Genomic DNA, 27,845 nt, shown 5'->3' with positions numbered 1-27,845 from the left:
ACATAAAACAGGTACGCAAGAACACAGGTATGGTCAAGTACGCATTTTGAGAAACACCCTTTGTCAACTGTGGATGTGAGTCAAACGTGTACCAGCGTTGAAACCAAATACAAAACAACGAAAAACTAACTAACTAAAAAAACAGCTAAAAATGAAAACTAACTAAAGCAAGCTACATACAATAAGAACACATATGTCCATTTCCCGTGAGGGACTTTGCCAGTGTCAATACAGATAATTAAAGGTAATCAGCCATTTTATGAAAATTTATGCAAATACATGACATGAGCCTTAACTTTCTGTAACTGGTAAGGGTGCAGGTTTGGCAGATGGTCTAAAGTCCTTTATTACTTGAATAGCTTAATATTTTAATAGTCTAACACGGTTGACTGAGAGAGGCAGAGCATGTGTGACTCAAACCCATAGTTTACTCAGCATCCTCACCAAATGAGACCAATCCCATGATTCATTGCGCCCCAAATTTGTTCTTGGGAGACAAGTTAGCAAGAATGGTCTTGCCAAGAACACAAGTTACAATCTTTGAGTTTTTGGTATTGAGAAACACCAGAAATACCCTGAATGTTTTGATTTTAACTTTGAACCCAAACTGTCATGTCTCAGGAAGGAATATTATAAGGCTCTATTTAAATTTATGCTCATATTATTCTCTGTTTTGGATGACAAAATACTGCACGCGTTGAAGAAATAATGAGGAGTTATGACTTTAAAATCAATGCAACGCGGTAACACACACACACACACACACACACACACACACACACACACAGATTTGTAATTATATTTTTGTGGAGACTCTGAATTCATTTGTATTGGGAGAACTCTGATCCCGACATGACGACCTTGACCCCTACCCAGCCTTAACCTTAACCATAAGTAACCAAACAAAATATGAGGCTTTTGGCATTTTTCATTTTTTGATTGCATTCACAGATCTTTGTGTGAACCTGAAAAATGGTCCCCAAAACATCAAAATAACAGTTTTTATGGAATTGTAATATAAAATTTACACATTTAAACAGATCATATAAACCATATTTAATTGAAAATCGAACAAAGATAACATATATCAAATATGTTCAGTTTGAATTTGATGCCAGCAACACATTTCAAAAAAGTTGGGACAGGATCAACAAAAGACTGAAAAAGTGGTGTAAACAAAACGAACAAAACGCCTGCTTTAACATTTCACGTTTTTGTAAATGGTTGTGGTATATATGATGTGCTATTACCTAAGAAGAACGACACCACACTTTTTGCTGACTGCTAAATTAGAATGATAAAATAAATATATCAGAATACATAAAGCTTAGAAGAGCACACATTAAATCTAAAACTTGAATGTGTTACCACTACCTCAGGCGGCCTGGGGATTCTTTTCATCAAAAAACCATTAGTCTGCTGTTATTTTTCTCACACGTACCCAGACATTACATCATTTATTATTATTTGTATATTTATTTTACTCAATCAGATTTCAAATTCTAATCTTAGCTCATTTTCTAGGGACCACAGACTCAAATACACCTTTCAAATTGTTGTATATCTGACCAAAAATAGTGTTTTGTATTCTGCTGTATTTCTATATTTCAGAGAGTGAAAGAAGTAATTAAATTGAAGACTTGGACTGTGCCAATTTGTAAAACAAATTCTAAGCATTGGTTGCTTTCTAATTTAGTGTGGTACATTTTCATAAACAAATTGTCAAACACCATTAAGTGTTCTGACCCGAGAGAGTCAGCCTGGGGTCACTTTACACATGAACCCCCCCTTTCTGAAACTTCTGTGGCAGGAAATGGAACGAACGTACGCCGGAGGGGGGATCCCTGGCTCCTCTTTCCAAACACCACAAACAGCTGCGCCTCTGCTTCACTCTTCTGCAGGGGCGCAGGATTAACACCGGGAGAGTGTGTGTGCATGGAGATGAAGGAGAACTTGGTAGGCAGGAAATCATAGAATCTCCTACTGCCATTAGGCTAGTTGTCGCAAAAGCATTGACTGGGATGTACTGTACTATGATCAGCCAATGGTACACAGGCATGAGTGGGCAGGAGGGGGGTGGGGCTTTTTCAAATGTTTGAAAGTGGCCCCTCTCGAGGTTCTAAGTGCCCCCTTTTGATAAGCGATGATCACCTGTGTGGCCGGCACAATCATTATGACCATAAGCCAATCCTTCCTATTCACGCACCAGCCCCTCAAAAAGTCTGTGCATTGGCACTGCTAGTACTGGATGCTCCCCTGAAGTCATTGTAAAAGCAGCTCTCACTATAAATAAGGTTGGAGACTCTTGCATGACACAATATGCTGCCTGTCTTCTGGTACAATCTGAAGTGCATTAGGTGAACTGTATGAAATGTCATCAACGAGAACCTCAGACCTCTGCTTGCTCCAACATTCCTGTGCCCCCCAAATACTCATCTGAGGCACATGACTGAGCAGCTAAAATATGAACAAACAGCCTCTAAGAGCTGAACAAAGGGTGAAGGACTGGAAGGCCAGTGTACAACAAAATTTATATTAAAGCTTCATAAAGAGTATTGGCATGTATAGCTCAAAGGATGAAGCACCAAGCGTGTTATATTTAAATGCATAGCATGCATAGTTCATATTGAATCGTATCCTTCAATAAGCTTCCACAAATTCTTGTGCTGATTTTTTAGTTTTCACATGGTGTAGACTTCTGACTGAATAGCTACATGCCTATGAGTGAGCCTTTTACTGTAGTGATGGGATGTTATTCTCTTATCTAATTACCCTTCAATTGCTTATCTGTTGATTTTCTGCGTTGCAATTTCACTCATTCGAATATCTCATTTGTTTAAAAGGAGGCATTTCAATCAGCAACCTTCAGGTCTCACCTCTCTGTCTTTAAATATTATGCTACAGCACAGATGACCGGAGTAGGCATTTTACAATTCGATGTTTATGGCCTTTATACTGTACAACAACCTAAACATACCTGGTACAATAAATGAATAAGCCATTAAACTGACACACTATCAATCTATCCATCCATTTTCCAAACAATTATCAAGTGTTGGATCACAGGGTTTGCCTGGAACTTCTCCAGGGAAAAGACAGGGTTGCACCCTGGATGGAAAACCAGTCCACTGCAGATTAATGCACTCATTAAAAATAACCATTACTCTCCAGAACACAATACTGGTTTGCATCCATCAATCTTCTAAAGATTTATCCTGGAGCCTATCCCAGTCGGCAGGGGTAGAGAATGGACCAGGAGCACACTGGCACACAGAAGAAACCCGGGAATTTACTGTCAAGAGGCCATGATGTGATATTTTTCCGTTGAACAGGTACCCTCCCCCACCCCCAGGTATATTTTGCCGAGCAGGTGGCCCCCTTGGTTTATGTTGCCACAGACTGGGAGGGGCATCCTCCTTGGTTCATCTTGCGGCGATGGCCACCATCAGACACATATCCCAAGGGCCGGTCCGCACCTGTCCCGGACAGCACACCAGCCCCTAGCAGGATGCATTCATGCGCACACATTCATGTACTACTGCCAATTCAATGACACCAATTAGCCTGACTGCATGTTTTTGAACTGCAGCAGTAGAACTGCACGACACGGGGAAAATATGCAGGCGCCACATAAAGCTGAGACATGATTTAAACCCCCCCCAGCCCTGGGGGTGTAAGGAAAAGGTGCAACTCACTCAGCCACCATGCCGCCCCTAATTATATTTATAAAATGGAAAATAGCTCTGACTATAGGTACCAGTATAAATGTCTCAGGCAAATTCGTCTGAAAATAATACCCATTTCCGCTGAGCCTTTCAGCAAAGAGCAGTTATTTAGTCTGTGTTGTCATAAGGGTGTTTTGGAAAATGCAGTTTTGTTCTACCACTAATAGAAGCTTAAATTCTACCTTCATTATAACCCTAGAGCATAAGTATAAAAATATCAATGCATATCATTCCATTTAAAATGCTCGTCTTTCATAGATTGAAATTGGACGTGCTAATTAGAACTCTGGTGTATTGATCTACACATCTCCTGTTGCAGTTTCTAACGGCGAAAAGGTAAGATTCCTTCCTGAGGTGTTTACGCCACCTTTTCTTTCCCCCAAACACACCACCCAGAACTTGGCAGATTAATTAATAAGGTAACAAGACTGAAATGTCTGCCACCGTGAAGAGGGGAGTTCATGCTGAAGAGCCCGCACTGCTCCCACCTCCCACCATCCTTCGGGGAGCCAGAGGTCACGACACACGTTTTGTCACCCAAACGACAGGGTGAAGCAGACAATTAGTGAGCAAAGGGAAGAAAGCTGACAGGGTCTACCTGGGTCATCTGCGAGGTTCTCTGAAAGTCTGTTCGAGCAGTAACAGTCCTCAAAATACAGACAACACACACATACCCAAAACTTTGTCTGAAGCTAACACATCTGGCGCTACTTATTTAAAACCCTTTCTAACGTATTAAAAGTTAACAAAATTAGTTATTTTTATTATGACTAAAATTATGAATAATAATAATAATCATAATAGTTGTTTTTATTGTTATTATTATTACAGCCAGGATAAGTGCTCAGAAGATGGACCCACCAATAATTCACTGTAGCATATATTTTTCTGAAGCAATTCAATAAATATCCAATATTACAGAAAATTTCAGATTATATGTTACTACTGTATTGCTGCTTCTGGCCTGAACTACAATCAATTAAGAAAACTTTTACATTTAAAATGTTGCCAATAAGAAGATTATTGATACAAACATTCTGGTAATTCTACATACATGTATACAGCTGATTGATTCAACTCAATTTTAACTTGATTATTCAGTCAGTGAAAAGAAGATTCTTTTTTTGTAAAACACGCAATTTCACTAAATTTCATCATTCTGCACTGGTTTCATATTTACTTATCTATTACTTTTAATAGAGAGTAGGGCTTTGCTATCTAATTCCTTCCAAACAACCATCAAAGACAATTATTAATTAATGCCATAAATCGGTTCTTTGAATCTCTGTTGGTATTAAAGAAATAAATACACATTATCATATCAAATAAAGGATTATGGTGCAACACCTGTCTGTTCAGTTGCTTGACTTTCTCCTGCAATTAACTGAATTGAATACCAATAATGCATAATTCAGTTTTAATTCAGTTCTTAATGGTGAACCCTGTGTCAAGGTTTCATGTGATTATTTCAACCAGATCAGAGTAGAAACAGCAGGCTTTTCCTACATATACTCCAGTCTTTAGTCATTTGTACAGGCATGCTTCTAGAATCCCCGCAATGAAAAATATAATTTAAAAAATTATGCTATCCACAAATGGAAATTTCCCACATTAAGTCCAAACCTCAAGATTCTCATCTTGGCTTGTCAACAGTAACAGAAACATCCTGCCTTTAAAATTTCTCACCTGATTCCACATGTCAAAGTGGGTAACTCAGCTAAGCCTCACCTGTGTCACTCTGGCTGTCAATAATAGTAAGGAATATCTCATTTGTATCCACTCTGACAAGTGTGACCTTAAATATATCTTCTCTGTCTAGGCAGGTACTCCAGGATATACAGCACTGTTCCACCTATATCAGCTGTGGTTGTCAATGTTGGTAAAACATACTTCACCTCATCTGTATCGACTGTGAAGCTCTGTGATACCTAAATATATCATCCAGACATGCAGCTTTTCATTCCTTCCGTGAAAACCGGACACAGTGATTGAGACAGAAACTTTAGGTTTCCAAGCATGTAAGAAGTGCACAGCTTTGCTAGAATATATATGGCTTTAAAAGCATAACCCTCTTTTTTTAGCTAAGCTAGGCACCTTGCAAGCTTCAGTGATCAAACCTAGCTCAGGGCTAAGGATTCTTTTAAAGTAACTAAAATGCTGTCTACTGTCTATGCTAAATGTTTAACATTCCCCTTCATCTTTTTGTACTTTTGTTCCTTGTTAACAGTCTTTGCAGTCAGGCAAGCAAACATTTCACTGCACACTATACTGAATGTGACTGTGTATGTGACAAACTTTGATTTGATTTGATTTGATTTGTGCAGCATTATACAGCAAATGCAAATAAAATAAATATTATGCTACAGGATGAAGATACTTTATTGTCTTGTTGCCCACCCCACCTTGCTGTCCATGAGACACACAGACAGGGTAGCACATGCTCAGGCGGCACCACACAAGGTTAGGGGCCCTTCCCAGGGGCCCCACAGTGACATCACATTGCAGGCAGCTTTTTGATCATAGGCACTAACCCAGTTAGTCATACTACGGCCCTCAGAAGTCCCTATGGCCAGTCCGCACCTGCATCTAATCACTACAGCTGGCCTGTGCCGTATTCTTTATATATTATCAGTATAGGGGGCTAGTGCTGTATTCTTTATATGTTGTCAGTACAGGCAGCCTGTGCTGTATTTGGCCTGTGCCATGTTTTTTACACGCTGCCAGTACAGGTGGCATTTGCTATTTTCTTTGTATGCTGTCAGTACAGGCAGCCTGTGCTGTATTCGGTCTGTTCCGTGTTCTTTAAACGCTGCCAGTACAGGTGACCTGTGCCATATTCTTTACACGCTGTCAGTACAGGCGGCCTGTTCCGTACTCTTCATAAGCTGTCAGTACAGGCGGCCTGTTCCGTACTCTTCATAAGCTGTCAGTACAGGCGGCCTGTTCCGTACTCTTCATAAGCTCTCAGTACAGGCGGCCTGTTCCGTACTCTTCATAAGCTGTCAGTACAGGCGGCCTGTTCCGTACTCTTCATAAGCTGTCATTACAGACGGCCTGTTCCGTACCCTTCATAAGCTCTCAGTACAGGAGGCCTGTTCCGTACTCTTCATAAGCTGTCAGTACAGGCGGCCTGTTCCGTACTCTTCATAAGCTCTCAGTACAGGCGGCCTGTTCCGTACTCTTCATAAGCTCTCAGTACAGGCGGCCTGTTCCGTACTCTTCATAAGCTCTCAGTACAGGCGGCCTGTTCCGTACTCTTCATAAGCTCTCAGTACAGGCGGCCTGTTCCGTACTCTTCATAAGCTGTCAGTACAGGCGGCCTGTTCCGTACTCTTCATAAGCTGTCAGTACTGGCGGCCTGTTCCGTACTCTTCATAAGCTCTCAGTACAGGCGGCCTGTTCCGTACTCTTCATAAGCTCTCAGTACAGGCGGCCTGTTCCGTACTCTTCATAAGCTCTCAGTACAGGCGGCCTGTTCCGTACTCTTCATAAGCTCTCAGTACAGGTGGCCTGTTCCGTACTCTTCATAAGCTGTCATTACAGACGGCCTGTTCCGTACCCTTCATAAGCTCTCAGTACAGGAGGCCTGTTCCGTGCCCTTCATAAGCTCTCAGTACAGGCGGCCTGTTCCGTACCCTTCATAAGCTGTCAGTACAGGCGGCCTGTTCCGTACTCTTCATAAGCTGTCAGTACAGGCGGCCTGTTCCGTACTCTTCATAAGCTCTCAGTACAGGCGGCCTGTTCCGTACTCTTCATAAGCTGTCAGTACAGGCGGCCTGTTCCGTACTCTTCATAAGCTCTCAGTACAGGCGGCCTGTTCCGTACTCTTCATAAGCTGTCAGTACAGGCGTCCTGTTCCGTACTCTTCATAAGCTCTCAGTACAGGCGGCCTGTTCCGTACTCTTCATAAGCTCTCAGTACAGGCGGCCTGTTCCGTACCCTTCATAAGCTGTCAGTACAGGCGGCCTGTTCCGTACCCTTCATAAGCTCTCAGTACAGGCGGCCTGTTCCGTACTCTTCATAAGCTGTCAGTACAGGCGGCCTGTTCCGTACCCTTCATAAGCTCTCAGTACAGGAGGCCTGTTCCGTACTCTTCATAAGCTGTCAGTACAGACGGCCTGTTCCGTACCCTTCATAAGCTGTCAGTACAGGCGGCCTGTTCCGTACCCTTCATAAGCTGTCAGTACAGGCGGCCTGTTCCGTACTCTTCATAAGCTGTCAGTACAGACGGCCTGTTCCGTACCCTTCATAAGCTCTCAGTACAGGCGGCCTGTTCCGTACCCTTCATAAGCTCTCAGTACAGGCGGCCTGTTCCGTACTCTTCATAAGCAGTCATTACAGACGGCCTGTTCCGTACTCTTCATAAGCTGTCAGTACAGGCAGCCTGTTCCGTACTCTTCATAAGCTCTCAGTACAGACGGCCTGTTCCGTACCCTTCATAAGCTCTCAGTACAGGCGGCCTGTTCCGTACTCTTCATAAGCTGTCAGTACAGGCGGCCTGTTCCGTACCCTTCATAAGCTCTCAGTACAGGCGGCCTGTTCCGTACTCTTCATAAGCTCTCAGTACAGGCGGTATGTGCCGTATTCTTTATAAGCTGTTAAGTAGGTGGCCTCACCTGTAGCCACTCTGGCTGTCAACGCACGTGCCTCCATTGTAACAGGGGTTCTGGTGGTAAGAGCTGCACGTCTTGTGTGTCTCCTCACGTCCAGCGCAGCCACATGCCATGGTGGCCGTCACAGTCAGTGACACCAGCGACACGCGCCCGGAATCCACTACAGTGGGAGTCTCGCCCACTTCCAGGCGACTAGAGCAGCCTCCACTCTGCCCACATGCCGCATCCGTGCACGGGTCCACATGCACGCGGGTGACGTTAACCTGGAGGAAGGACTGCAGCTGGGTGGGATGAGAGAGACGAGAAAGAAAGGGGGGAACAAAGAAAGAGTGAAGAAAGACTGCAACAGCTTCAGTGGCTGGATAAAAGAGCACTGATAATTATTCTGTGCAGTATCCCTTCACATGTACATCTGAGTGAGAAAACAAGGGGACAGGTTTTCCCGACAGATACAAATTGCAGTAATAAATACTTAATTATCCAAGTTTAATTTGATCAATGATATATAAAAACAGCGAAATGCTATGATGAAATGAACCCAATTAATCACACCATAATTCTTTAACTAAATTCTATCCATATAAAGTGAAACAACAGATTTTTTTTTTTTTTTTAATAGTTTTTGACAAGCAGACCTGCATCACAACTTTTTAGAAGTGGGTAAAAAAACTCAGATGGTTCAGTGATTGATGACATTTGCTTGTTTAGCTCAAAACATTATCTACAGACAATATGTAAGGTTCAGAACCAGAATCGTACTTGTAGGCATAGCTACTGGCTCTATCACAACAAATGACTATCTGCACCTAGCCTTAGCTAAAGTGCAAGCTGCTGCCAGCTAATCAGGCTAATGCTAATGCTAATACTAATGCTAATGCCAGGGTGGAGCCAGTGTCACTGGGCTTCAGAAATCCACACTGTACTGCTGTCGTTTTGGGGAAGGCTACCAGCTGTGAGGTTTCTGATGATTCACGCTCAGGCCCTATGCCAGGGGTGTCAAACTGCAGTCCTGGGGGGCCGGAGCCCTGTGTAGCTTAGTTCTATCCCTATTCCACCACGAATGATTCAGCTCAAGAGCTGTGTGGTAATTAGCACAAGGAGGAACAAGGAGTGGAATCAGGTGTGTTAAATGAGGCGAAACCCAAAAATGTGTAGGGCTCCGGCCCCCCAGGACGGCAGTTTCATACCCCTGCCCTATGCAATCCCACAATCCCACCAGGCCTGACTATGAACTCATCTTGGCCTCGGCCCTCTTGTTCACATGAAACACCATGGTAAATCCGAGCATTCAGGTGTCCTCAAGGAAACCAACGGAACATGAAGTTCAAACCATTTCCAGATTAGATATTTGTATACAGATATAATCAAGGAGGGTGAAGGAGAACAAAAAAGAAAATCACACTGTGTGGACCCAGACTCTCTATTCCACTTCATCAAGAGCATCTCCCACTGGAGAAGTCGTTTGCATTGCAAATCTGCACATTAAGCTAGGTGCAATGAGAGCCCACGTCCCCATCTACATGGTTAAAAACAAAGAGTCCAGATCTATTAGATCAAAGACCTTCAGACACCTGGTACCAGGCACCCACATCAACGTGACAGAGCACAGAGAAATACCCCTAAGCCTACTCTTACAGCTTTTCCTTGTAGACCAAAGAGGTTTATGAGAAGCCTGTGCACTGCTGGAAAGCTTTACATAAACAGCACTGAGATACTAAGATACACAGAAAGGCAGGGATTATGCCCCCTGGATAGGCACGGTGTGCTTAGAAGGCATCACACCAGGCTCTGCCCGAAGACATCGGCAGAAAATGGAAATTAGACAATGTGAGACATTTCAATTGTAATGGAGAGAATCCTCAAAGAAGGACTGTACCTAAATCACCCCCCCCCACACCCCCACTCTGCTACCCATATTAAATTTTATGGAAAGACTGGGGCTGTTGTACTTACTGGGTCTCACTGGACCATAGATGTACATGGGAATCTCAAGCACTTAGGCTGCAATATTGCTGTGCACCAGTTTCTTTATGAAGCTCGCTAATAACCAGCCCATCTGCCACATGGCAAACAAGCCTGCCAGTGAAGCCAGCGCGCAGCCAGTGAAGCCAGCGCGCAGCCAGTGAAGCCATCGCGCAGCCAGTGAAGCCAGCGCGCAGCCAGTGAAGCCAGCGCGCAGCCAGTGAAGCCATCGCGCAGCCAGTGAAGCCAGCGCGCAGCCCAACTTCCAGCGTTCCCATGGATGTGAACACCACAGTGTTCATGTGCGACATTCTGTACTTGCGGGGCGATTTAGTTTCACAATTTCATTTCTGAGGTCTGGCTGACAGGCTTTGCAGAGGCTCACTGCTAAACTGGAAATGACAAAGAGCCTTTGAGATACAGGGCTACACCTCTATGCCCGTATCTAAAATGCGTTACTTTCATCTTCGGAGGACGCGGAATGTCATGCAAACACCGTTAAAAAACAAGAGCAACCGAGGAACAGCCTCTGCTAAGACAGAGAAAATGTTTGTGGTTAAGGTTCAGCCATGACTTCCTTCCCTGAAACAAATGCACAACTGAAACACCGTGCCGTTCTCACAGCCAGCGGAAGAGAGGCGTAGAGAATCAAGACAAATATTGTCAGAATATAAAATTAGAGTAGAGAATATATGAATATATAATGCCGTAATGTATAGACAGACCTAAGAAACAATCTAAAAAGAAGTTTTAATTCTATAAAAATATAGTGAGACACACACACACACACACACACACACACACACACACATATAAATATATATATATATATATATATATATATATATACACATACATATACATATATATATATATACACACACACATACATCCACAGTGAACAGGCAGGAATATGATGATTTACATACCTTCTGCTTGTGAGCAGAAAGATACCCATGCAATCTCTCTGGCTTCACATAGGGGGCGCCCATCACAGAGAAGTGGATATCCAGTGAGTGCTCCTGCACGTCCATCAGGCTGAAGACGTCTATCTTGTCAGGACTGGCAGGTAGCATTTCAGACAGAAAGTCCCGGAACAACTCGTATCGGCTCCTCATGTTGGCCGGGCGTTCGATAAACTCTTTTGCTGTGATATCTGCATCAAAATGAAAACAGAATTCATCTATTATTCACAAGGAGATGCCTCTTTACCATGGGCTCCGCTAGAGAATTTGGACCCCATGAAAGCATATCATATTTGGCCGATCCAATTTAGTTCCAAATTTCTTGTGAATCCTTGTGACTTCCCCCTGCTCTTTATGACAGTCATTCCTTAAAATGAAAAACAAGCTGTAGGAAAAGGGGAAAAGAGGTTTTAAACAGAGGACAGACAGAAGAGTAAAAAAAAATTTAAATGCCCTTTAAAAACTATAAGTATTATCCTATCTTTTCATTTCAACATATTTGCGAATGACATGGTCCCGTAGAACCACCCAGCTGACCAGATTTAAACCATAATGAGGGCAGCAGTCTAATAAGGGCCAGCTGGGTTTTCATTATCCGAGCCACTTGTTGGCTCAAGGCTGGTAATCAATTACAGTGGTGATGCACCTGATTAACCACAGTACGCATTAGACACTGGGCTGCTCCTGGCCACTCACAGCGGAGATAACCATAAAAGCGCACAGCTGCAGAACAGACAATATCCAATGAGCGTGTTTATAATCCTGCTGTCTGCTGAGGCTTGTGCTCATCCTGTTCCACAGACAATGCACTTGTTGCCAATCGAAATACATGTTTTACACGGACAAAACAGCAGAGGTAGTCAATAACCAATAATCAAACAAATGGGGTACAGTGGGATGGTACAGTATTTAACCAGCCCCGATTTTCAGAATTTCTGTGCATTATGTCTGTTTTTACTAAATGAACAACATTGTTGCATGGAGATATTAAGGAAATCAGCGAGTGGAAAATACTTCTTATTGTACTAATTACTGTTTTTGGCAGACAGGTTAACGGGGTATTAATGCGTTAATGTAGCATAAACTAGTGGCAGATACATGATTATTAAGTTTTAGCGAAATATTGTGAGAGGGCAAAATAAAGTATTATTACAGTTCCCAGAATTGCAGGATTAGATGTGTCATTTTACTTGTATATGTTAGTAAAATTATTATACAAATAAATATAGCAGAGCATTTAAAATAGATTTGAATAAAAGGAAACTTGAAGATAAAGTAACTTTTCCTACATAAACATAAGAGAACATTGAACAGAGTCACTGGTGTGTTTAAAAACTTAATTATAGATTTAATATTCCATACATGATGATAGATTACTGTCATAACTGCAACACGGTTTATGAAGACCTAAAATGTCTACTAATAACTACTGAAATTATATTTTAAACCATAAAATACTCAATATGAAATAATAAGCTATCTCACATTTAAATAACCCGATATGTGAAATTTCACTTTTAAGTCATTGTTTGGGTTGTATTTCTTCCTCTGTCCCTTATTTGCATTCTTTGTAAACTATGAACTATTCTGACCTGTTTTCTATTTTACAGGAAAAGGAATCGTGTAACCGTATCACTGAATAAGCAAAGAACATTTTGGAGAATCACAGATGTTCTTATTACCCAGTTTCCTACAAGACTCTGCATGGATTTCTTGGACCTGACTTGTTCTCATGTTCGTGGCTAGACTGAGTGATAGGAGCATTGGTTTAGATCAAAAGAATGAAGGAATCATGTCTGAACGTGAATTTTCAAAAAGGCACATCAGACAGCTACTGACAGTCCCCTCCAGAAGCTCATCTTTGGATGGTCATATGCGTGATAACAATCTATCATCCAGCTCAGACTTCTCAGGTGGACCTCTGCTCACGGCTCCTACCTTCACAGTGATAGGTAAAGAAAAAAAATGCAATCTCTTTCAAATATGCTCAGCTGTTGGGACACACACTGGCCTCCAAAATGGTTAAGAAATAAACTGGAAAATAGAAAAATAAATGTAAAACCTATTGTAGCTACAACTCATACAATATGACTGTAGCCTCACATCAGAATTTCAGACCAAATTGATGTTGACATTGTTTTTCTTGAACTTTCTGAAAAAAGGGGAAGAAAGACAAAATGAAAGAAAACTCCCAGCCATTGAATTGCATCATATTGTTCCCTTCTACCTCGCTTACACTGTTCACTTAGGTTTACAAGTGGTTTTCAAAGAGCATGTGTCTCGCTAGGTTATAGCCCTAAGCCTTTTACCCTTCAATCCCCTTTCCCCTCATTTGTGGGCTCAGTGAGGCAGGGATTATTGATTTATTTGATCTTGTATATTTTTAACTGGGCTTTTGCCTGCTGAAGCTGTCAGCACTCCGATGTAAAGAATACTTTCCTGGTTATAAGTGTAATAAGTGTTTATAAAAATTCCCTGTGACATGGGGAGGTTCGAGTGGCAACCCTGACATGCCAGTTTTTAATGCTACAGCACTAAAATGATCAGTGGTACATTTATGTCTACAAAATGGAAATATTACACAGTTTGGGGAGCCCCCTGATCTAAAATAGGCAGATGTATGTATATAACATAATGTAAAATATGGCAGAGTATAATGCAGCGCCTCCTGCATTTGCACATAAAGATTATGCAGATATGTCTGTTGAACGGTGATGCATAATGGTTGGCATTGGGGCCCCACATTTCCAGGATTCTCTTTTCTGTGTAGGCAGTATGCACATTCTCCCAGTGTTTGCATGCATTTGCCCCAGTTTTCCTCCTAAGGAATGACTGAATGTGAATACATTTTAAGCGAATCTGTGTCTTCAAATCACCTTAGCATACTATAGCGTGTGTACCCTGTGAGGAACTAGCACCTTGTCCAGGATGTTCCTCTGCAGAGGGCCCAGAACTTTGTGGGATAGGCATCAGGTTAGGAGATGATGGATTGATGGATGGATATTATCCATGAGACAAACGTGCTCCAAACGATACTGGACAGAGTTTCTGTCTAGCTGAAGATGTTGGAGTTATGGAGGCGTCCCATCTTCCCAGAAAAATCATTTGTTAACAAGACTTAAAAAGACACAAGACTGTTTATCGCTACTTGAGGTGCAGAACCAGAATAAACCCATCAATGAAGCCAAAAGCTCTTCCTACAGAGCATAGCACCATAGCACCATACTGTAGTGCTTTATAATGTACAATTTAGCACACAATGACAGGCATTAGCTCACCCAGTGGTTAAGTGTTTAGCATCAGGCTAGTAGCACTGGAGTGGTTGTGTTTGAGTGGCTCCTTCCCAAAGGAGCTCTAAATTGCCCTGGTGTGTGACTGCGTGCATGAGCATGTGTGCCCTACAGTCAGCTAGCATCTTGTCTAGGGTGTCTCCTGCCTCATGTCCTATAGTTGTTAGGTAGGCTCCAGGTTCACCATGACCCTGCACTGGATCAGCGGTTATGGGAGTTCTAATTCAAAATAGAATTTCTATTTCTGAACTATGTTCTTCAAAACCTAGACGTTATAATATGAAATAATGAGTAAAAGATGACAAATTGCTCATCGTAATGGATAAAGTGCATTCATTTACCACATCCAATCCAACTGAATCAGATACAGTAGTGATATAAACTTCAAAATAATCATTTAATTTAAAGAACCCTAGTATTTCCCTGCTCAGTTCTGGCTTGCAAGCTAATATGCTAGTACAGTAAATATTCCTGGCATCCATGGTTCAAACAGATACTGTATATAACTGGAGCCTGACAGTACAGCTCCGCCTCCTTATGTCCAAATCACACCTATCCAGAGCGTAGATCCGCCTCCTTATGTCCAAATCACACCTATCCAGAGCGTAGATCCGCCTCCTTATGTCCAAATCACACCTATCCAGAGCGTAGATCCGCCTCCTTATGTCCAAATCACACCTATCCAGAGCGTAGATCCGCCTCCTTATGTCCAAATCACACCTATCCAGAGCGTAAATCCGCCTCCTTATGTCCAAATCACACCTATCCAGAGCGTAAATCCGCCTCCTTATGTCCAAATCACACCTATCCAGAACGTAGATCCGCCTCCTTATGTCCAAATCACACCTATCCAGAGCGTAGATCCGCCTCCTTATGTCCAAATCACACCTATCCAGAGCGTATATCCGCCTCCTTATGTCCAAATCACATCTATCCAGAGCGTATATCCGCCTCCTTATGTCCAAATCACACCTATCCAGAGCATAGATCCGCCTCCCTATATCCAAATCACATCTATCCAGAGCGTAGATCCGCCTCCATCAACGTGAGCCTTTTCTCTCAATGTATTATATTTAGTGAAGTATTCAAAGTGAACAGATTAATACAAGCTCAGTTTGTGCTAAAAATCATGTTTTTTTCCATCAGCTTTAATGTTGATTTGCATTAGTAGCTGTGATTGACAGATATTCATTTCTCCAGTGAATGAGATATTCCTAAATGACACCTTAATTTCTCACCCGTGTTTTTGTATTTACATTTCACTCACCAGACTGCTGCCAAAACTTCACATACTAGTTAGTTTTTTGCTAGAGGTAAGACGCATAAGAAGCAACCCGTGAATAAGGTATTTTAATGCATTTTCACAGCGACATTGTGAATGAATAAGCAGGAATATTGCTCATAGTGATGACACATTTTTTTAGCTTGTTTTGTATTGCTTTAAAGTGATGACAGCACGTGGTGATGAATGAACATATCGCGTCTTTAGAATTGGGATTATAAATTCATTTGACAAGTAATAAACTGATGTAGAGAGTGGCTTATTTAGAAGGGGGGGGGGGGGGCAAGTTAGGATGATTACAAGGGCATCTGTTAACAAATTTGGAACATATGCTTTCAAAGGAGCCCAAAATTTCTAGTGGTGCCCTGGATGTAATATTACTTTGGGCATCACATGTTTTCAGTACAAGGCTGAAATTCTTTACTAACTTCTTAACTACCCAGGTGACAACCCCCAATAAACAGCCTATTTAACCTTAAACCTATATCAGGATTACATTTCTCCTGTAACAAGTCAGGCTTACCTGCCAATCGCAGCGAGGCAGAGTTGTGGACGGCCTCATCCGACAGGTCCTTCACGTGTACATTCACAGCGGACACGACGTCTGGCCAAACTCCGTCTGACACATGCACCCTGAATTGGTAGCTGCCAGTGGGGGCGCTGTCCTTCATCATCAGAAACCCCGTCCTCTTGTTCAGCATGAAAAAACTGCCCAAAAAATGGAGGTTCAGAAAAGAGATTCAGTTGAGATGGGAGATATCTGGCAAAGCTCTACATCAATTTAATCAATTTAGCTACTATCATAACCCCTGACGTGCCAGTGTGTATTGAAGTGTTATTCCTTCCACAGAAGAGCTATGATACAGACAGCAAAGGAAAGTAATAAACCTTTTATGGTAATCCACTACCAAATGTTCAAAACTATTTAAACTGAACGTGAAATAACCAATTTTCCCAGAGTTCTTTAGAGCCTGTTGAGCACAGGGGAGAAGTCCAGATCAAAATGAGATCATAACATCGCTATCACACCAGAAAAAGTTAAGAATCTAACTGTCGGTGTCAATGTCTTCGGGAACTCTTTTCTTTTCTCTTGGATTTTGCCCCTCAGTTTCTATGAATGCAGGGATGTCTGTTTACTACACGGATTGTACACTCATTAGGTCTGGCCTGCAAGTCTCTGTGACATAGGTGAGACATTTCAAAGTCTTTAGGGAATGAGGCTGACGTATATAATAATAGATGGTGCTGCCACATTTTACCGTTGGAAAATAAAAAATATTACCCAGGGATGTGTCCCTCAAAGGCATATGTCTTGTTATCCCAATCATCCGGGTCCAGGGTATAAACTTTGCCCAAAACTGTGGTTGGCATCCTTCCTGTTGAGGGAAAAACAAGATATTTATCTTATTTTGGGGGGAATAGTGTGTTTTTTTATTCTAAGTTTACAAGTGACCTCAAATTTGTCAACGTTATCCAGTAAACACTTAAAACTTGAGCACACATTAGGACCAACTTACAGAAGAGCTTTTAAGAAAGAAAAAAACATGATCACATAATGGCAAACAGCATTTTGCAAAAAAAAAAAAATGTTCCAATGAATCTATTGTAGTTACCTTCACCATTTACTTTAACAACACTTTTAAGCGACAAAGACAGCAACACTTATTTTTGGAGAGTGTTCTCAGAAGAGCTTAAGTGTCTGCCTTGTGGTGAGTAAAGGTAGCTGAAAAATATGAAATTACTGAAAGAACAGAAAAAATTAAATTACTTAAAAAAAATCTCCAATGCGTCTATTTCTTATTTCATCTTATTCTGATGACAGGAAAGTTTTCCCAAAACAACACCTCCAGCAATGGAGGGACACAGTCAGGTCTCACCTCTGTTACTATGGATGTAGATCTCCTTCTCTCCAGGCAGGTGCGGATGATCATTTTTGTCTCCGATGGCGATGGTGAGCGTGCTGGTAACGGTTTTACAAGGTCGGCCACTGTCCTTCATTATGATGGGCAGATAGAACTCCTTCTGCTTCTCACGGTCAAACACATGCAGCGCTGTGATTGTGGCTGTATTGTTGCCATTGTCTTGTAGGAAGAAGTCCCCGCTGTCTCGGTACTCCAGGGGAAGCGAAAAGGAGAATGGTGGCCCATTTTCAAAGGAGTCTCTATCTACTACATGCAGCAGCACTGACGTCTGATTCATCTGCACAACCTGGGGACCGTGTGTATTCTCCCACACCACTGGCATGTACTCTACTTCAAACTCGGGGCCATTATCATTGACATCTAGCAGATCCGCCTGAACTGTGGCACTGCCTGTCTGGGGTGGATTTCCTTGGTCTGTTCCTAAGATGATTAAGAAATGTTGCTCCACAGTCTCTCTGTCCAGTGGCCGGACAACAGTGACAATTCCAGTCTGGTCTATTGAAAACTGATCATACGGATCAGAATCTGGCAGAATGCTATAGATTATCTCCTGGTTTGGACCAGAGTCTGAGTCTGTGGCTGTGACCTTGACAATGCTGGTGCCAACAGGCACATCTTCAGCTAATGGTTCCAGCAAATAGAAATGGGGGACAAAAACAGGGGCATGGTCATTATGATCATCAACATCCACAATGCAATGGATTAGGCTGTAGAAGTCCAGGTCCTCCACCTTGAGGGTAAGGTTGAACCTCTGCTCATTTGATTTTTCATAGTCCAACTTTTTCTTTAGCCTTAGTGTCCCACGTTGCTCCTGCCGGTGGCTAACAATGTAGAACCTTTGTTCTGGGTCCCCGCCTACAATGCTAAACGTCAGTTGGGCATTCTCCCCTGTGTCTTCATCTATGGCCAGCACCTCCAGGACTGCTGAATTTACCTCACTATTTTCAGAGACCCGGGCAGCACAGGAGCTCTCGAGGAACCTGGGGGCGTGGTCATTGACATCGGTCACCCATATGGTAGCTGTGGCTGTGCTCACCATGCCTCCCCCGTCTTTAGCCTCTACCACCAGCAGGTACTGATCAACCTTCTCTCGATCAAGGCCGCCCTGTGCCACAAAGAGAGTGCCAGTGTTTGCGTTAATGTCAAACAAGTTCATGTTTGCGCTATTTCGAACGTTTCCCACGATCCTGTAGGTCAGTATGGCGTTCTGTCCCACGGTACTGTCGTCCATGTCAGTGGCACCCATCTCCATGATGGAGGATCCAGGAGGGGAGTTTTCTGGTATATGGCCATGGCAGCTCTCTGGCATGCAGGTGAAGATGGGCGCATTATCATTGATGTCCCACACGTTAATAATGACGTCCGTGAAGCCGGTCAGACCCTCGCCGCCTTCGTCTGTTGCCAGCACCACGAAACGCCAGACGGCCCGCTCCTCCCGGTTCAGAGTCTTCTGGGCATAGATCTTGCCCGTCACCCCATCGATGATAAATTCATTCTCTGCCCCCTGACCATGCAGGGAGTACCTGAGGGCTTCTTGGGCGGCGTCTTTGTCTGGGTCGGTTGCAGTTACCTAGAACATCAAACAACACATATTTTTTTTTGTTTGTTTTACAGCTACATTCAATCATATACAGTTTCATTATTCTCTCTTGTATAGCAGTGTTTTCCAACATGGACAGATTGTCCATGTTCTTGTTACCGGGAGCTGAGAGGGAGCAAAAATGTGGACTGTCTTGCAGGGAACTGGGAGGGAGCAAAAATGTGGACTGACTAGGGGTCCCCAAGGATTGTGTTGGGAAACACTGAGTTATAGAAAAGAGAGGGAAAAAAAAACAAATCAGTCAACAAATATGTGAATGTTTTACAATCAGGTCCCAATCTTACAGTTTCTCAGCACCCAACACGGTGACCAGTCTCCCTGAATTTCAATTCAAATGAACAAGAATGAATTGTTGACTAGATAACTTAGCATTAATACATTTTCTGAAAATAAGTGGACTGGCATCAGACACACATCCCAAGCTAGGGATTGGAAAGGGCTCAAATTATAACTGTATTTTGTCAATTAATGGTGTTTTTTGATTCCAACTGGCTTACTTTGATATTTAAAAAATGCTCACAGGAATAGCTTAACAATATAATTATTACATTACAATGTAATACATACAGTATTCATCGTATCTTTTAGCTACAGGTCAGTAAATTGAACAATGAAAGTAAGATTCCTTTGTAAAGAAATACTTTTGCAATACGCAATAATTAAGGCATGATATACATGCATCCCTGTGTAGTAGCATTCCTGGTTAACTGGGGCAATTTCCAGTCATATCTAGCCAATTATTCAGGTTAATAGCTAGTTAACTATGAATTTTCCAGATACCTGCATCTAGGGTTTTGAAAGTAAACAGAAAAATATATAGATAGCATCTAAAAATCTGAGCTATACATACAAGAACTTCATAAAGTTCATAAAAGTTTGGTTAGGATCACTCAATTGAAACTGTATATCAGTAATGACGCTTCACATGTGTGCAAACCACAATTCTTTTTCCATATTATCTTACCTTCAATTCAACACAGTTCATCCTTGAATTATAGCACTGTTTCATGCCCCTTAAATTTACAGTTTAAGTTCTATGAATTTGATAACCAGTGCAAATTTGTCCACACCTTATTTTCTGTTAGTTCTGTTATAGAAATAAAACTGTAAGCATATGGGTCTCAGGGAAGGAGAGATTTCTCAAATTGGAGCAGGGGGTTACTGACAGTGAAATTTGTCACATTTCACTGCCACTGAATCGCGGAACAACAGATTTGTGGGACATTGCATATCATTCTCAGGTGTCAGAGAATTTACGGGAGACTTCCAAAACTACCAGGAGAGATGGGATGTCTGCTGTTAACTAAGAACTTAATATCAGGCTGTGGTATACGGGGAAAAAAATTCTCACCATTTTTGGTGCGAGACAGTTAGTACCCTCTGATTGTCACCTCGCCCAAACTAGCCAACACTTGGCGGGAAAGTTAAAGTGCTGCCATTTACTGAATCTCATTAAGTAACTGTGAATTTTCACCGTTAAGACCACTGAATTTAATCAAAAATAAAAAATAGTGACAGTTCCAAAACGTCTACCACGTTTGCCTCTTTTCACAATTATACAGTCTCAGAACATTCAGCATATTATTGATGCATATTTCTCCACAACTGTATAATACAGCTTGTCTAAATTCTACAATGGAACATTTTGCTCCTATGCGGTGACCTTAGCTAGAAATGGATGGATCTTTAAGTTGCCAGATCCCCATACCTTCAGTTTCCATTCAAATCTCCTCCCACATTCCTCCAGGAAATATCAGTTACAAACTGAATACAACCTGAGGCTCCATCAACAGGCTTCAGTCTAATTTGAAATCAGTCTGCATATTGGAATCAATAGGCCAGGAGGAAACATTTAGAATTCACTCATGAATAAACAGATCAATGTTGAGGCTTAAAAACTGGAGAACAAGAATGGAACCTCCCCATGGGAGCGGCCATGAAAAAAAACACTTCAATGAGTCACAAAACATGCAAACTATTTACTTACCTGTTCATACATTTTATGGAAGCAATTACTCATATATGCTTCAGTCTATTTTCTTTATTATTGTGTTCAGATGTTTAGTATAAACTGTCATAAATAGCACAAGATTTTTTTAATGCTGAAATGGCTTGTAACAGACTCTATGAAAAGTTGTGAAGAAAAGAAAGGATGGTGGATCACACTTCCTACACATGCCCTATATAAGGAATTCTAAACGCATCCCCAATAACAATTCCATTTATTCATAAAGACAGACACTTTTACCCAAAGTGGCATATAATTGAGAAAGCATGGTCAGTCTGTTCCTGGAGCAGGTGAGGGTTTAGGGCCTTAATCAGGGGCCCAACTGCAGAATCACTGTGTGGACCCCACAATTTAAACCAACAACCTTCCGATCACAGCCACAGTGTACTAACTCACAGAGCCACACACCACCCTCTAAAACTCTGCTTGAACAGGGACTTGAACCCTGGGCTCTTGGCTTAAAGGTCAAACGCTCTACCAACTCCAGGCGCTATAAGAAATCCACATAATAAAATGAATGGCATCTAAGAAACACACCTGAAGCACGAAGACAGGAGAGCCGTCGAGTTCTTCTGTCACGCTGCCGTAGTACTCATTCATGGAGAAGACCGGCGCCTCATCGTTCTTGTTGATGACGTTGACGTTGACGGTGGCGTAATCCTCCCATTTCCCATCCGAGGCAAGGAGCAGTAGCTTGTACTTCTTCACACGTTCATAGTCAAGTGGCTGAGTGATGAAGATGGTTCCCACCTCGGGCTCCATGTCAAAGACCCCCCCTGTATTGCCTGAAGTGATCTGATACCGCAGCTTGGCATTGGCTCCTAGAACAAGTTGTGATCATTATCACTTTTTAGTAATACTTATAAATTACATGAGGAGAACCACATATGCCAAATATAGCAATTCTACACACTGTTTATATTTACTAAATCATGTTAAAGGTCTTTGTTAAGAGTGCATCACCTGGGCCCTTTCTGGGACACGAAGCTGTGATGTTCTGTTCAGATGATCAGGTCGCACACCACTATCCAGCTTACACCGTAAGAGGCTAATACTGACTGCAGAGCTCAACACAGCACTTTGAAAGGGAGCACAGATACAACAGGATTTGATGTGAGGGCAGCTAAGCCTAAAGAACCGTGATGAGTGCTGGATTTCACCCAAAGCTCTTAATTCAACTTCAAGATCTAACTTATCTTCGTCTTGACAGGAGACTCTCTACAGGAATGGCTGAAGAAAAGAGCTGGGAAACTTAAAGCCAGTGGGGGGTGGGGGGTGGGGGGTGATTTACTGCAGAGCTGGGTTAGCTGTATCCTCATATGGCTAATGTACGCTGAAATGGGATCACATCATTTTAAAAGAAGCCCTTAAATTATCACCAATTTGGATTTTGCAACCGTACACATCATCTCATCATGCTGCAAAAATGGGTTTTGGGTATTTGCTCAATTTATTAAAAAAAAAATAAAAATAAACAATTTCGCTACTTTAACATATGCAACATATTACTTTAGTAATGTGAATTAGGTTTAATTTGTTGTTTCATTAATTGTATGACTGATTCATCTTAATGATGCTGTATTTTCCTTTCAATAAATATCTCCAACATAATTACGTAGGAGCTCAATTGGAACAAAAACAAGCAAGCACTGCAGAGTGCTTGTATATCCAAACAAGACTTTAAATCAAATTAATACCTGAAGCACAATAAAACCACAAACAGAAATTGAAAATGCCTGCCTTAAATCATCCTAATTAAAATTACATATTGGGCCTAAATAAGTACAAAAAACAACAAACAAGCACAGTTAACAACAAAGTTATCACAAGTTTTCACAGAATATTTTGGTTGTGTTCATTCCAGCTATTAATCTCCAATGGATCCTACTTTGTCCGAGCAGAAACCTTTCGGTGTTTGTTTAAATAAGCTCTGGAATATATATTTAAATTATTATTTCCAAAAATTTATGCTAAAAATATGGAGCCCCTCTCATGACATAACATGAGATATGATATTGTCAAGGTTGGTTCCGCTCCGGCCCAGTCCCATGTTTCTTCTTCCTGTTTGGCCAGCAGATCCCGCTAGTCTTCCCGTTTGGCCAGCAGATCCCGCTAGTCTTCCCGTTTCCTGTTCCCCTAGTGTCTTCCTTTGTTCCCTGGGTTCCAATAGGTTGAGCATATGGCTCAGAGGCTGATATTCTTATTGCCTTGAGTTCAAGGGCCTCACCTTTATGTAATATTTTGGTTTCATTTTATCCGCTGGTGTCTGTATGGTTATATTATGTCTTGTTTATGGTTTCCCTGCCTTGTTTATGTTCTGTTTTACTTGTGTTCCTTGATTTCTCCTAGTGTTGATAGCTCTCTGTGTCGTTATTGCTTCCTAGTCATTAGTGTTTGTTAATTGTAAATTACCCCACACGTTCATTTATAGCCCCGTGCCCTTAATGATTAGTTGATTTGGTTCTATCAAACTCTTTCTCACCTGTCCTACATCTTTGTCTTGTTAAGTGGTATATTTAAATACCTGCTCTTGTTTAGTTCCTCAGTGGCTCATTGTGGCTGTTTCCTATGTTGCTGTGTGATTCTTAGTTGCAGTTACCTCATGTTAGTTATTGTAGTTCCCTGCGTTTCTTCCTGCCTCTGGTATTGTTCTTCCTGGTGTTGCTCCTGCCATAGTTTAGTTTTCGACCCCTCGTGGTTCCTTTGTTTCTTGTTTCTCTTTACATGGACTGTCTTCCTTCATTAATTCCTGCCATAACATATATCATGGCCATGTTTCGCCAGTTTGTTTCCTTGTTTTAGTTAAATCATAGTCTTGTTTCATTAATTGTATAAATTTGTTCCCACGATATTGTAAAACATAAGTATGTTTTACTATGTAGCCTGCTTGCTTATATATATATATATATATATATATATATATATATATATATATATATATATATATATATATATATATATATATGGTGTAGTTATGCCATGAACAGGGCTCCACATAAAAGAGGGAAAGCAAGGATAATACTTTCTATGCCTTCATTCCATTTTCCTTTAATCTCCTGGAAAAGAAACAAACCCACTAATTCATGTGACCAGGGCATATGTAGGGGCCACAAGAGCACTGGCCTCAGCTCAAAGCTGATTGGCCCTCAGAGAACCCCCTCCCCTGTCATTCATCAATCCAAGACATATCATTTACTAATGATAAGGTCAGCCCGTCGTTATGAATTACAGTTCCTCATAAGCACCCCCCCACACCAAAAATCCTGTAATCACCACTGTTATGTGAATTTCATATGAAAATAGCACAGAATTCCTTCTTATGCAAAATGGTTCACTGCAAACACAGCGACAAACCCTGCTACATCAGATCTCTCATTCATCACCAGGTCCAGCACGGTACAAGCCACAGCCTCTGTCATGATAAATGCCCACTAATACTCCACATATTACCTGGCTGATAAAGATATATTGTACTACTACACTAAAGAGAGTGATCTTGTTAAGATGGATTTATTGCCAACCCATGTGAACTACGTGGGAGTGAATAATGTCCTTTCTGGTTTGCATGCCAAGGCCAAAGTCAAGGCATGATGTAGGGACAAGATTCCATTTGACAGTTTAATCTACAGAGAATATAATGAGATCATATTCATGAAACATGGCTATATAAGGGCTGCTGTTTGATTTTTAAAAATCAAATTCACTGTTTTTAATATCCTTTTAGGACTTCAACAAAGTACAAAATAATACCGCCATGTGTTTGTGAGAGAGAGCGTATCCGACAGGGCTTTTGGCCCTCTGTATCTCCCATATATAATTCTTATTCTATGTTATATGTAACTATATAATGGACAATGAACCACTCAGCAAGATTATTAAGTGCAATACCTGAGATTGTTTTGTTCTCCTGAAATATTTGTTCAAAACGAACGAACAGTCACCAGTCTACAGACAATCCAGCATGAGACCCAACCGGCGCTGGACCTCACTGACTGCCAGCAGGAACAATGATGGCATCTCCTGAGTGCTGAGTGCCTTAAGCCTCCTTTGCACACAGTTTAAACGTCCTTCAACATATTTTTTGCATTTAGCCTGAAAGCTATTTTTCATTCTTCAGGCATTTTTTGTTGAATTTACATTTTCACGTTTTTCTTTCTGGGCCACTTCCCACCTTTACAACCAAAGGAACCCAAGCCGTATAGAACATTAGAACCCAAGTTCTATTCTGTTTATATGTGCATGATTACTCTGTCTTTAGGCAACATCTTAGAATTAAATACCTAACAGTAAAATGAAGACATTCAGTTTATAACCATACATTTAGAAATTTTATGTTAAGACGTTTTCTGGATCTGTGGGAGTGCTATACATCTAAGCCTCAACAAGGTTGCGTGACACTGATGACGTCTCATCTAACCCCTAAAGGTTTGTTCAGTCCAATTTGCATTTATCATGGAATTCAAGTGCCTCACTTCTCCTGCATCAGCATACCACGAATGATTAAATGGCCAATGTTGATTTCTATGACTTTATCACCTCCATCGCTCCTACCTTCATCCTCGTCATTGGCGCTGACGGTGACAACGGCAAAGCCCACGTCCGCGTCCTCGTCCACATCAACTTCATAGATGTTCTGAACAAAGATGGGCTTGTTGTCATTCACATCACTGATGAATATGCGTACGTATGCTGTATCTGTGGAAGCAATAAATGGAAGATTAAACACCGCGCTGCTCTTATTCTGTCAGCTTTAACATGCCTTTGCTCTACCAGCTTTTGTTTTGTTATCAAGCCGTCGTTGAAGTGATATAAAATATCCTAGTTTGTGGGGCACTGGAGCTTTTCCCTGCTCACATTCTAACAAAATGCTTCGTTTGAAACAGATAACAAAAACATTGTCAGCTTTTAGTGCAAGTTTCACGTTGACGTTAATTGTCTAGTTGTCTTGTCTAGTAGCAGCAGTTAAGTGAGAGTTTAGAGTTAACTCTTCAGCAAAAAGCAATACATTCTGCCTTTTGTAAAAGAAATACATAAACTATTTTTTGACCTAGCTGCCATTCTCAACTTCGTTTTCAACTTCCTCTCTTTCAATGGCATATCATCACCCTAAAAAGGCCATTCCAGCAAGTCTCATGACTTACCAAACATTTTATTGGAAGCAATTGGTGATATATTATAACCTAAATATGACTACATATCTTTCAGGACCCATGCATCTGCCTGTTTCTGAGTTTACAGGACATTTACTGTATCTAACCCTACAGTCTCCCACACCTCCCCCGCGTCTGCTTCTTATCCAGCAGGCCTGACGCTATAGCTAAACAAGGTGGGCCTTGTGATTGAGAAACCATGTAGGAGAAGGTTGAAGGTTAATATAAATGCAAAGGAACCAAAAACAAATCAAATTCCTGGCTTCACTACTCTGACGTTAACACCGTTTTTATGCATTTTCATCCAACATTTGTGAAACTTGTCAGTGAGCAACAAGTGCCCATTCCTTTAATATCTGAGCATGGTTTATGCTGACAAAATATCACAAAGAATGAACTAGTCTAAAAAGCAAATTTATTATTCATTCCAATACATATGAAGGATTGATTTGCCTAAGATGCTTCCTCAGTGAGAGGATCACCCTGAACTCTCCCTTAACTCCTGCTACTAGACAAGACGACTAGACAATTTACGTCAACTTGAAACTTGAACTGGAAGATGACAGCATTAAGAAGATGGGGACTGTCCTTTTTAGGACGACAAAATACTTGTTTGCCAAACTTGCCCCATAAATAAAATTTTCCTGCCCCTTGACCATGAACCATAGTGCAGGACTGAATCCATGCATCCATGCTTTCTAAATTGTTGTATCTTGTTTGCACACTGACAAAGGTGAAATCTACATTCTGAATATGAGGGAAGCATGTATGTGCAAATAACATATTTAGAGCCAAGAGTAGGTAGGATACTCTCTGTTGGTGGTACTGTAACATGCTGACTGGAACCAGTGTCACTAACCAGAGTTGGGCTGCCCGTGTCTTCCTGGGCGGGCTGACTCCCACCCGTCCTCTGACTTCACCTCCAGAAGATATGAGCCCTTCATCTCCCGGTCAAACACGGCCTCAGTGTAGATAGCTCCTAACTCTGGGTCAATGTGGAAGAGTCGGTGGTCTCCACTCCGATCACTCAGCAGCGAATAGGAGATCTGTGAGGATGGAGAACGGACGCCATGATACCTACTTCAAGAACGAAGATGAAATGGCTGCAAAAGCTATAGCAGAACACCTCACACGTAACCCTTCACATAATACACCTGCAAAAAGTGACAAGCAAAGAAACTGGACATGAAAGAAGGATTGTTTTCACCAAAAGAAGTTTGAATGGCATCTCTGGTATTTTTTGACATTTCAAACTTGGATTCCTCACCTGAGGACACAGCTCTCACGTGCTATTCAGTATAATTTGTTTTCCACCTTTTTCTGCCAAG

General features: G+C 41.6%; 1 protein-coding gene across 2 annotated transcripts in view; it reads right to left on the bottom strand.

Moving 5' to 3' along the window:
* The window catches only part of LOC111849644 (neural-cadherin-like), a 125,879-nt gene that overhangs the window by 29,307 nt on the left and 68,727 nt on the right, over nucleotides 1-27,845 (bottom strand). For both annotated transcript variants that reach the window (XM_072698664.1, XM_072698665.1), the window contains exons 15-22: nucleotides 27,377-27,563; nucleotides 25,919-26,062; nucleotides 21,905-22,188; nucleotides 17,715-19,329; nucleotides 17,120-17,213; nucleotides 16,361-16,545; nucleotides 11,230-11,456; nucleotides 8,342-8,619 (exon numbers count right to left, since the gene is read on the bottom strand). In XM_072698664.1, coding sequence (XP_072554765.1) covers nucleotides 8,342-8,619; nucleotides 11,230-11,456; nucleotides 16,361-16,545; nucleotides 17,120-17,213; nucleotides 17,715-19,329; nucleotides 21,905-22,188; nucleotides 25,919-26,062; nucleotides 27,377-27,563 — 3,014 coding nt within the window. The remainder of the gene's footprint in view (nucleotides 1-8,341; nucleotides 8,620-11,229; nucleotides 11,457-16,360; nucleotides 16,546-17,119; nucleotides 17,214-17,714; nucleotides 19,330-21,904; nucleotides 22,189-25,918; nucleotides 26,063-27,376; nucleotides 27,564-27,845) is intronic.

This window comes from Paramormyrops kingsleyae, chromosome 13 (assembly GCF_048594095.1).
Source record: "Paramormyrops kingsleyae isolate MSU_618 chromosome 13, PKINGS_0.4, whole genome shotgun sequence".
NCBI lineage: Eukaryota > Metazoa > Chordata > Actinopteri > Osteoglossiformes > Mormyridae > Paramormyrops > Paramormyrops kingsleyae.
Note: the sequence above shows the minus strand (reverse complement) of the source record. Positions and strands in the feature narration are given on the sequence as shown.